Source organism: Sorex araneus, chromosome 5, assembly GCF_027595985.1.
Source record: "Sorex araneus isolate mSorAra2 chromosome 5, mSorAra2.pri, whole genome shotgun sequence".
Lineage (NCBI taxonomy): Eukaryota > Metazoa > Chordata > Mammalia > Eulipotyphla > Soricidae > Sorex > Sorex araneus.
The window spans coordinates 144,349,978-144,362,290 of NC_073306.1; the positions used below are offsets into that span (position 1 = coordinate 144,349,978).

The 12,313-nt window shown below is 45.4% G+C and overlaps 1 protein-coding gene across 4 annotated transcripts in view; it reads left to right on the plus strand.

Annotated features, from left to right (window-relative positions):
- HTT (huntingtin) overlaps window positions 1-12,313 on the plus strand; it is a 107,619-nt gene that overhangs the window by 11,135 nt on the left and 84,171 nt on the right. For all 4 annotated transcript variants that reach the window (XM_055140448.1, XM_055140450.1, XM_055140449.1 and 1 more), the window contains exon 2: window positions 6,402-6,485. In XM_055140448.1, coding sequence (XP_054996423.1) covers window positions 6,402-6,485 — 84 coding nt within the window. The remainder of the gene's footprint in view (window positions 1-6,401; window positions 6,486-12,313) is intronic.

Below are 12,313 nucleotides of genomic sequence, written 5' to 3' on the forward strand. Positions count from 1 at the left end.
ATATGAGGACAGTCTTTTTTTTTTTTAAATAATGTAGGAGTACTGCTATTTGTTCAGCCATTGATTAAGCTGATTGAATTGGGCATGAACTACCTTTTTATTTTATTTTATTTTATTTTATTGTGTCACCGTGAGATTGAGTTACAAAGCTTTCATGTTTGAGATTCAGCCATATAATGATGGAACACCCATCCCTCCATCAATGCACACTTTCCACCACTGATGCCCCCAGTAACCCCGCTCCCTTTCCCCCCCACCCCCACCGTCACCACATCCTAGTCCTCACCCTGCCTCTATGGCAGACAATCTCCCCAATACTCTCTCTCTAATTTTGGACATTATGTTTTGCTCAAATTTTCCCATCACCCTTCAAGCCTACCTGCCAGGGGCAGACGCTAGATAATTTATTTTTCATTGCTCATTTTGAGTATCATGAGAACTCGTGTGGCCATGATTGTAAATGTAAATCTAGATTGTAAATAGTTGATTTCCAGAGACATCTCTGTATGGCACTAATCCATTTTGGGATTCAATTGGGAGTCTCTTGGCCAGGGCTGTTGGTGTGCTAAGATGGCACCCGGAAGGCAAGTTGTGGGAGTGACAGTCTTCTCAGTGGGCGGGGACCTGGGGAGAGACAGACCAGGTCCTCTGCCACTGTGTGGCCTGGAGATTTAGTCCTAGGACCCACAAACTGAGGGCCTTGCTTGTGGAAGCTCTGGTTACTGGTATTCCATCTGGAGTAGGTGGGGAGACTGCATGTGCCCCATCTGGGGTGCCCTGGTGGTATTGGCCCGGTAAGAAGCCCAGAGAGATCTCCAGCACTGTGGTGTTCTCCAGGATTGCTGCTGTATCTCTGGGCCAGGGCTGTTGGTGCACTAAGATGGCGCCTGGAGGCAAATTGTGGGTGTGACAGCCAGTCTGCTGGGTGGGTGGGGACCTGGAGAGGGCAGCCTGGGTCCTCTGCTGCCACGCGATCCGGAGATTTAGTCCTGGAAATCACGTACCTTGGGCCTTGCTTGTGGAAGCTCTTGGTCACCGGGATTCCATCTGGAGTAGCGGGGGGTGGGGGGGGTGCACCTGCTCCATCTGGGGTGCCCCAGTGATACTGGCTTGGTGTGGGGCCCGGAGAGATCTCCAGCACTGTGGTGTCTTCCAGGACTTGCCTCTGTGTCTCTGAGCCAGGGCTGTTGGTGTGCTAAGATCCACATTACAAAATTTTCAGCAGATTATGTCGTGGTGAGATTCATCCTAGAGACGATGAAGTCAGGCTGGGGGTATGATGGCGATTTTGGGTTTTGGAACCAAGTGGCTGCCGGGGACTCTGCTTGGGCGGGCACAGGCCAACCTGCCCCCTCCAGTTTACTTCAGTCTGTTCAGTCATGCATAGGTCCGAGCTTAACTCTGGCTTTTGATCTCTTTTGAGATTTATTTAGGGGTCTCTGAAGTAAGGCTAGTAGTAGAGCTCACAGGGTGGTGGTGGAGTTGGTTCATGGGGGTGACTGCCAGTGCTTCCATGTATATTGGGACGTGGGGGGGAGGTAGCCCATCCCAACTCTGAGAAAGCCATGAGCTTGTATAGCTGAGCCAGAGGTGGTTTGTGGTTGTGGCTCCCACATACCTAACTTTTGGCCAATTAATTTCTTGGTAAACTTGGTCCCAAGTTGTTGGGGTCTGGCCAAACGCACAGCGGCAGTTTTGGGGTATCAGGAAGCCTGAAGGCACCATCAGGCTGCTAATGGACTTGCCCGGCAGGTACAGGTTGATCTGGTGGCAGCACCAAACCCCCTTTTGTTGTATTTTCTGTTTAATACAAAGTATGAAGCTCATCTTCAGTTCTCAGTTATGTGTGTTGAATAGTTGAACTATAACCTAGTTTGTTAAACAAAATACTTAATAAAAATTTTGCTTTTGTTTTTCAAAACATATGTTTTTCCCCCCCTGTCAGCTTCATGCTTTAGAAGCTTCTTAATTTCTTTCCTCTCTTAATTATAAAATATACATGAGAAAGGTATATAAAATTGTGACTGCCATCCAGTCAGGAAGTAGAGGTTGGTATCATCCCAGAAACTCCGTGGTTGAGTGTTTCTTCCTGATTAGTCTCCCTACTCCCTAAATGATCTTCAGTCTTGTTTGATATGCCTTAATTGGGTTTGGGGGGGGGGCGCTACTGGCACTGCTTAGGGTTTAGTCCTGGCTTTGTGCTCAGGAATCACTCCTGGTGGTGCTCCTGGGACCCTGTGATGTTCTGGGGGATCAAACAGGTTGACTGAGTGCAAGGCAAACGCCTTGACCCCTGTGCTCTCTCTGACTCCAGCTGCCACCATTTCCTATAGTCAGCTTTCCAGCATCTGCTTTCAAGGGGCCTTGTCGAGTCATCGGGTTCCTGGGCCACCCATGAGGCTGAGCAGCTACTGTGGGTTCCTCTTCTGGATCCTGGTTATGGTGCTTTGCCCATTTTTTTCCCCATTTGTCTTTGTATTTATACAGCTTAGCTGACGTGTCAGTGTCAGCCAGAGATTGTTGTTTCTTTTCTCTTAAGATGTGAGTGGTGGTGAAAACTCACTTGTCACTTAGACTTTTGGATGGTGTGGTTTTTAAATACTTTGAATCATTATAGTTCTAGTATGAAATTCTGTGGAGTTTGTGTGTGTGTGTGTGTGTGTGTGTGTGACCATTTTCCCCATAATTTCCACACCTATTTTTCTGCCTTTCATGTAGAACAAATCTTTGAATTATCTGTTAATTGGTCTTATTAAATTCCATGGGGGAACGCATTGTCACTTTCTGGAATTTGAATTTACGTGTCAGACAGCAGAAGAAAGAAGACATTTCAAGCAGGGATTGAGTAGGCACTGAACCTGCAGGTGTGGCATGGCCAGCCAGCCTTCAGCCTTTGGGCTTTTTACTTTAGAGGGAGGTGTGAGGGTGGCCTAGCTAAGGGCCTGCTGCTCTGTGGGGTTGGAGCCTTGCGCTGGAGCTAGTGGCTGCCTAGATTTACTCATCTTGTTGGCACTATCATGACTCTCAGTGGGAAATGCTGGGAGGATAAGGATTCCTTTCCAGCTTTCTGTTATTTTTGCTTAAGATCTGTGTGTTGAGTTTTCTGAGGAACCTTTGGTCCCCATACTTTAAGGGGAGTTATTCTCCAGTATGAGAACAGAAGGAGACATTTTGGGTAAGATTTTGATTGTATTTGCCTCATCTGACTGTATTCAGAATTTACTCATGGCTCTGCACACATAGTCAGTCCTGGTGAGGTTTGGGGAATCATATGAGATGCTGAAGATTGAACTTGGGTCGGACATGAGCAGGGTTAAAGCCCTATCTGCATTTTTAGTTGATATTTTGGTGTGAGCCTGTGTAGTTCTTTGACATGCCAATTGCACATGACTTCAGCTATGTTAGAAGTAACAGTGGGCTTAAGAAAAACCACAGGAGGGGCTGGAGTGATAGCACAGCGGGTAGGGCGTTTGCCTTGCACTCGGCCAACCCGGGTTTGAATCCCAGCATCCCTATGGTCCCCTGAGCACCGCCAGGGGTGGTTCCTAAGTGCAGAGCCAGGAGTAACCCCTGTGCATAGCCAGGTGCGACCCAAAAAGAAAAAAAAAAAAAAAAAAGAAAAAGAAAGAAAGAAAGAAAGAAAGAAAGAAAGAAAGAAAGAAAGAAAGAAAGAAAGAAAGAAAGAAAGAAAGAAAGAAAGAAAGAACACAGGAGTAGGAGGTAGGATGCAGTGAGTTGGGCCTGGGGGCTTTGGACCAGAGAGAAAGGTGTGAGGCCGCCTAACCCACACTAGACCTGGGTTCTATCTCCAGCACCACATGGCCCACACGCATCACCAACTATAGCCATGGAGGCCCCAAGTCCTGCTATTGTGGCCCTGGTAGTCCTTGGCAAGTGGCATCTCAGGGCCTGAATAGTTGGCCAATGTCACCTGGAATTGCCCTGGACTCCCTGAGCACTGCTTGGAAGAGTCCCCTGCTTAGCCCCTTCCCCCAAAGGAAAAAAAATATGGGGGACCAGAGCGATAGTATAGAGGAGAGGGCATTTGCCTTGCCTGTAGCCAACCTGAGTTCGATCTCCCACATCCTATAATCTCATATGTGTCCCCTGAGCTCTGCTAGGTGTAATTCCCGAATGCAGAGCCAGGAGTAACCTCTGAGCATCGCTGGGTGTAACCCAGAGAGGAAAAAAGAGAGAAAGAAAGAAAATCAGAAAGAGAAAGAACAAAATCAAAGGATTTTGGTTGAAATAAGGTTTTTAGGGCTAGAGCGATAATATCGTGGGTAGGACATTTTGCCTCGGCCAACCTGGGTTCCATTCCTGGCATTCCATATGGTTCCCCAAGCATTGCCAAGAATCATTCCTCAGTGCAGAACCAGGAGGTAAAAAAATCAAAAAAATAAATAAAAATTTTCATGCTTCTCACACAGAATGGGCTCCTATTATTTACTCTGGTCTTAGTATTTTCATACTAAGACCAGTAGCCACTGCCTGTCTTACCATTTTATGATTCTGGAGCTTTTTTTTTTTTTTTTTGGCTTTTTGGACCACATCTGGTATGCTCGGGTTACTCCTGGCTCTGCACTCAGGAAATATTTCTGGGGGGTTGGGGAACTATATGGGATCTCTGGTATCGAACCCGGGTCGGCCACATGGTAGGCGTACACTCTACCCATAGTACTATTGCTCTGGTCTCCCAATTCTGGAGCTTTTAACAGAGTATGGAAAGGACTAAAATTTATTATTTATATTAGGGTAGATTTCTTTTTCTTCTAAAGGGTTTAGATGGATAAAAAATAATTGTGGCTGAGGGAAAAGGAGAAGCTTAGTCATGTGACTTTTTCACCCAGGATGGAATTTGGCCTTGTTTGGATCAAGATGTCTTTAGAAATAGTAAGAGCCATTGGCACTGTGCTGTGAGCCTGTGGGTGACTGAGAAATAGAGCTGGGGGAGTGCGGGACATTTCCCAGCGAGCTCCAGGACTAGGGATTGTGCCATTGTTCGTTTTTGGGGGTTGTGGTGGGCGGTGCACACCTAGTCGTCCCTGGGCTCGTTCCTTGTATCCTGGTGGTGCTGGGAATTGACCTGGCTCTACAGGGAACAAGACAAGCAAGCGCCTTCTTTTTTTCTGGCCCACAGCTGGCTATGCTTAGGAGTCACTCCTGGCTCTGCACTCAGGAATCCTAGCAGTGCTCAGGGGACCATATGGTATGCCAGGGATTGAATCCAGGTCGGCCGCGTGCAAGCAAATGCCCTACCCACTGTACTATCTCTCTGGTCCTTGTAGTTAGTTTTTAAACTGTTTCTGCTTTTATCTTCTTTTTGTTTTGGGCCACTCCTGGCTCTGACCTCAGGAATCACTCTTGGTAGTGCTGGGGGACCATGTGTGGTGCCAGGGATCAAAACCATGCACGGCAAGTGCCCTATCTATCCACTGTACTGTCTCTGTGGCCCTCTACTTTTATAACTCAGAGCTCAGAATAAAGTGATTGCCATTTACCTTCTGAATTCTGCTTGTGAGACTAAGGAACTTTGGCATTGGTTTGAATATGTTTAGCCTGGAGGTCAGATGTCTAAATAGTTTCCTGTATTATTTTGGTTGATCTCGTTTGTTAGCAGAGAGACAGAGTTTTCATTTTTATTTAAAACATTAGTATTTTAGTGTATCAGCAGAGGTAAGACTGGCTACCAGCCACTGCTATTGTGTGCAGAGTGCTGCACCGCCACCACCTCCAGCAGGATGAAGACCCTCCTCCCTGGCTGTCATGTCCAGGCTACCTTTTCCTCCCCCTCCCAGCCACCCCCCAATTTTTATTTATTTTATTTTTGGATATTGGGTCATACCTGGTGATGCTCAGGAGTTACTCCTGGCTTTGTGCTCAGGAATTACTCCTGGTGGTGCTTGGGGGACCATATGAGGTGCCAGGGATTGGCTGTGTGCAAGACCTTACCAACTGTATTATCTCTCCAGTGCTCAAATTTAATTTTATTGCTATTATTTTCTCTTAGGGTCTAGGTGCTTCGGGACTACTCTTAGAAGTGCTTGGGGGCTTCTGTGGAGCGGGGGATGGAACCCAGACCCCTGCATGCTAAGTACATGCTCCAGTGCTCCAGCTCTTTGAGCCACCCCCAGCCTGGGCAAGTCTTCATGTGCCTTTATAAAGGGAAAGGAAGGTGTGTTGAGAGCATCACTGAGCTTTTCTTAGCAGCAGTGAGTTTGGGGAGCCTTTGGTTGAGTTGTACTTTGTCTCTCAGGCCTAATGCCACTTAGGCCCCCCACACAAAGTGTAAGGGATTATCATAGTAGTGAATGAATGAATGAATGAATGACTGAGGTGCAGAAGAAATGGACTGCGCAGTTCAGCACATATTTACACTTTGTCCTTTTTTTCTCTTTTAGAAAGAAAGAACTCTTGGCCACCAAGAAAGACCGCGTGAATCACTGTCTGACAATCTGTGAAAACATAGTAGCGCAGTCTCTCAGGTAATTTGAATTTTCTAAAGAAGCAGCTCTGAATCTTCTATGAAAAGAATATATTTTCATTCTCAGTGGGCTACAATATTCTGTGTCCCTTGTCCTAAAACCTTTAGAAAAATCCAAAAGGAAATAGTCATTCCCCCTGCTTATGAGGCAAGGCTGTGCAAAGTAGTATTTCTGTGTACATTAGATGAATAGTATAATAGCACCCAAAGCCATAGTGCCTAAGTTTGGTCCCCTGAGATCTTCAGGTGTGATCCCTGAGCACAGAGCCAGGAGTCAGCCCTGGGCACTGTTGGGTGTGACCCAATCCACCCTCCCCCCCCAAAAAAAAAAGAGTAGCATAGTAGTCTAACAGTCTCAACCATGATGATAACTGCACAGCAGGTTTTTATTTAATCAGCATCCTTGGTGACTGATTATTTAAAATGATCCTTTGTTTGATATTTGTATATTTCTTGCAGTCATTGGAACAATAGGAGACTGTCTATTGGTCCTCCTGTTTCTTTTCTTCTCTTTTTCTTTTTCTTGATTTGGGGCGGGGCTGGAGTGATAGCATAGCGGGTAGGGCGTTTGCCTTGCACGCGGCTGACCCGGGTTCAAATCCCAGCATCCCATATGGTCCCCTGAGCACTGCCAGGAGTAATTCCTGAGTGCAGAGCCAGGAGTAACCCCTGTGCATCGCCAGGTGTGACCCAAAAACAAAAAACAAAACAAAAAAATTCTTGATTTGGGGCTCCATCCGGGAGTGCTCAGAGTTTACTCTTCATGGGGTCTGGGGACCTTATGGTGTGCTGGGGAACCAAGGCTGGGTTGATGGCATGCACAGCAAGCAGCCTTCCCTGCCGTACTATCTCTCCAGCCCTCTTACACATTTTTGGCTTTTCCTGGGTAGTTTGCTGGCTCCTAGGAGAGGGCTGCCACTGTCGGGCTGCTGCCTGCTCTCTCCATCTACGATTAGAGACCGAGGCGGGAGCCTGGAGCTGACTCCCTTGCTTCTTACTTTTGGCAGAACTGGCAACACTTTTCTTTGTGACTTCTTTGCTAATTGTCTTATTCACTTTGCTTTTTTGTTTTATTTTGGGGTGGAGGGCTCACAGCCAGCTGTACTCGGGGTTTACTCCTGCTTCTGTGCTCCGGGGATCAATGGGGGTCCTGGGGAGCTGGAGTCAGCTCAAAACAAGTGTCTTGTCCACTGTCCTTCTCCGTCCCCTCACTCTGCTTTTGGCAGCTACCTTGTTATCTGCTTTGGCAGCTATCACTCACTTCCTAGTGCTGTGAATGGGAAATACTTTAGACTTCCTTCTGACAGATGGACCTGTGATTTCTGACTTCTGTTGCCCACTGGATTTGTGACACAATACTTCTCTCCTTCTCTTCCCCAATGAGTAAGGAATGGCATGTTGCTGCTGGAAGCTGGAGATTCCCTAAAAATCTACTAGAAAAAGCTCTGAGTCTAACTGTCTTGATCTTAATACTGACAGAACCTGGTGATTTATTTACTTTTACTGTCCCCTGCATTTGTGCTTTATACTGGCACTGTGACTTCACATACTGTATTTCACTTGAGCTCACGTAGCCATTTGTGAAGTACCAGGAGAAGTTCCTGTTTCTTTCTGATTTGTAGACATACAAATGTGGGACAGTAGGAAAGAACAAATGAGAGTGTGTTGGAAATGAAAATATAAAAATTCTAAGTTAGCGTGCTGTTGTGGAAGAACACTGTTAAAAGTGGGAGAAGGAGTTAAGTTCTAGCGCAGCTCCTAGTAAGCTGGCAGGTTCAGCTAAGTTGGACTCATTTGAGCCCCCATTGCCTCATTCCTGAAGTGGAGACCTGCTGTCATAACGAGGCGCCCCCGTGGGCATCCAAGGGCAATCTCACGAGCTCCTACCTCCGTGGGCGACTGTGGGAGCTGCCACAGCTCTGCGGTGGAGCCTCTGCTCCACCAGCTCCTTCTCAGAGACAGCCTTTCCACCGAGCAGAGAGATCTCTTCAGTGCAGCGCTTCATGTTTAGACTTCCTATGTTTCATGAAGATTCCCAGTGCGGTTGATGGAATGTTGGCTTAGATTCACAGACTAGTAAAGTAAGTTGAGGTATTGTAAGATTGATTTGTGGTTCAGTTTGCCATCTTAAAAAATCATTTCACATTTGTGTCTTTTGTGGAGTAATGCTGGTAGTCATTAGACCTCTCTGAGAGGAACATTCATTCAATAAGCAATTTTAATGGGTCTAGAGAAGTCACCTGTGGTTTCCTCAGAATAGAGAACAAGTTTGTTTTAAGAGAGGCTCCATACGTGGCAGGAACGTACAGCTAAGGAGCTGAAGTAAATCTTTTCTGTGCACATAATGTTTTAGAAAATCTTGGTAGCTGAGATTTGCCTCGACTTCTTTGGTTTGTTCCTATAGTTTCTGTGACACTGACCTTGAGTCCAGCGGGTCATTTCATTGGCTGCTCATAAGAAGTCTTGTGAGGCTTCCGCTTTATGGTGACTCAGCCTCCTCTGTTCTCAGTTTGCAGTGATCTAAGCTAGTGGTTTCTAAGACCACCTTTAAAATGTGGACAGCCCTTAAAATCATCTGGAAAAGTTGTCCGAAATGCACAGGCAGCTCTGCCCTGTATCCATGTGCACTGCTTCTGTTTGCCTGGAGTTGGGGACTTAATTTTGTTATTGTTTTTGGTGCTGATGGGGCCTTGGGGAGAGGTTAGACCACACTCAGCAATGCTCAGGGACAGTTCTTGGGTGAGCACTCAAGGGTCACTCCAAGAGACCATATGTGGGGCCAGGGATCAAACTGGGCTTGGCCATATGCAAGGCAAGCACCTTATTTCTCTGTACTATCTCTTGCTCTTGTTTTTGTTTAAAAATTTATTTTTATTATAATTTAGGTAACATAGGTTGGTGCGATAGCACAGCGGGTAGGGCATTTGCTTTGCACAAAGTTGGCCTGGGTTCGATTCCTCCACCCCTCTGGGAGAGCCCGGCAAGCTACCGAGAGTATCCCGTCCGCAAGGCAGAGCCTGGCAAGCTACCTGTGGTGTATTTGATATGCCAAAAGACAGAAAACAAAAAACAAGTCTCACAATGGAGACATTACTGGTGTCTGCTTGAGCAAATTGATGAACAAGGGGATAGTGCTATAGTTAGGTAACATGGTTACGATAGTGTTAACATGTATGCTTTTGATGTTCAAACATTCTGCAGCTTTGAAGCCACCACAGCTTCCTAATACTGTCTGCCACTGTCCTTGTGTCACTTCCAGTCTGCCTTTGCCTTTGGGTATTTGTTTTTAGCAAATATTGTTTTGGGAATACCTTGAACCCTCATATGTAAAAATAACTGTAGAAATCCATAGATTTTTCTAGATTTTAGCTTAAATCAGTTAGAAAGTAGAATAGCTTAAGATTTAATTCATTGAGGTATTAGATTATAAATTCCATGGAATTGATAACATGTACAAGTATGAAGACTCTTAATTTCATGATAGACATATAAACTACTTTCCTTTCTTTTTCATGTAACTTGTTTGAGAAAACAGTTTTTCAGATTATGAAGCTTAAATTCTCCAAATCAATTAATAAATTTAACATGATATTCATCAGGATTATACTAAAGCTATTTTTGTTTATTCACTTGTTTGTTTTGGGGCCACACCTGACAGTGCTCTGGGGTAACTCCTGACTCTGTACTCAGGAATTACTCCTGGCAGTGCTCCAGAGACCATAGGATGCTGGGGATTGAACCCAGGCAGGCAACCCAGGTAGGCGGTGTGCAAGGCAAATGCCCTACCCATTATACTCTCTCTCCCAGCCCTAGACCTGTTTTTGAACTATAAGAATAAGTAACATAAGTGTTGCAAAGAAGATCTGAAACTATCAGTAATCTGGTAAAAAATAGTTAATGGACATTAAAATAGTAGTTAGGGGCCAAGAGATAGTACAGTGGGTAAGGTCCTTACTTTTCATGTAGCTGATATTCAGTTTCAATACCCAACATCCCACCTGGTCCCCCAGCACCACCAGGAGTGAATCCAGAGCACAGAATAAACCTGAGCACAGCTGAGTGTGGCCCCTTCCGCACCCCCAAAATATATGTATGTGTATATAGAGCGCCAGCAAGCACTTAGGCATTTAAGGAGATTTAGAAGCCATTGCTAATATGGTAAAAGTACAATTAAAATCACACTTTAATTTAATACATTAAAATAGCAGTCAGACATTTCAAGTGTTCCAGGATAGAAACGGAGTTTTTGTGTATGAATTTGTAGCAAAGATGACATTCTGTAGTAAAATGGTGATTTTTAATGAATCAACTGACTATTCAGGCACGTTTTATATCTGTCTCATATTCACAGTCAGAAGTAGGTTAAATAGCAAAAATGAAATTACTCTTTTATGTTTGGTTTTTGTTTGGGGTTCACACCTGGGTGATGCTCAGGGGTTATTCCTGGCAGATGCTGGGGATCGGATCCCAGTCAGCTGTTTACAAGGCAAGCACCCTACCTGCTGTATTACCTCTCTAGCCCCCAAAATGAAATAATTCTTATGAGAAGAACATTTCAGTGTTGTACTGAGGAAAAACAAACCATGTGATCGAAAAACTAGCTATGACTATGACATGGTTTCTATGTCAGCATACACCAAAACCCAGAAGTGAGTGCCGAGAGCTTATAGATCTGCCAGAGTGAGAAGAATCTGCTGGTTTTGTCTGTTTTCATTTATTGGTTTTTGGGCTATTCATAGTGGTGCTCACAACCTACACCTGGCTCTCTGCTGAGGGAAAGCTCTTGGCGGAGCTTGGAGGAACAGATGATGGGGTGCTGGGGATTGAATCCGGGTCAGCTGAGCCCATGGCTAGTGCCTTACCTGCTATACTAGGGCTCCAGCTCGAGATGGCCGTTTCACGGTGACAGGTGTGACAGCCCAATGGGCAGAATGTCCTGGAAGCATTTGCTCCCTTGTGCAGTGCCTCAGAAAGCAAACGAAGTGCTTGAAAAATGGAAGTAGGCTCACCAGCAAGAGTTGGGGATTTCCACTGCCTCAGTGACTCCAAATGTGCGCTTAGAAGGCGTGGATAGGGCTGGAGTGATAGCACAGCGGGTAGGGCGTTTGCCTAGTTTGCGGCCGACCCGTGTTCGATTCCCAGTATCCCATATGGTCCCCTGAGCACCTCCACGGGTAATTCCTGAGTGCAGAGTCAGGAGTAACCCCTGTGCATTGCCAGGTGTGACCCAAAAAGTAAAAAAAAAAAAAAAAAAGAAGGCGTGGATAATACTCCCCACCATGTGGCTAGTCTCTCAGGGACACTCCACCCCAAGCAGCAAAGACTCACCTCTCCGTGCTCACTATTCATTTGCCACAAGGACTCAAAGCTAAGTCACCAGGCACATCCCGGAATGGAAGAGGACTCAAAACCTAGATTATCTCATCTCATGGAATTCTGTCACAGAAAGCAAGTCTGTCACAGAAAGCAAGTCTGGACATTTGCATCTGAGAGAAAAACACGACAACGTGACCCATGAGCAAAGAAGTCAGGAGGGAAATTTGGAAGTATTTTGGGTTAATTTAAAATAAAAACCGTACATTTCAGAACTTATTGTATGCTGCTATTATACATTAAGTGCAATTTACAACCTTAAACTCTTTTTTTTTTTTAATTTTATTGAATCTCTGTGAGATAGTTCCAAGCTTTTATGTTTGGGTTACAATCACATAATGATCAAATACCCATCCCTCCACCTAAGAAAAGAGGAAGTCTTGAATTGAGGACCTCAACTTTCACACCAGGAAACTTTGATAAAGAACAGTACATGAGTCTTAAATGCCTCTTAAG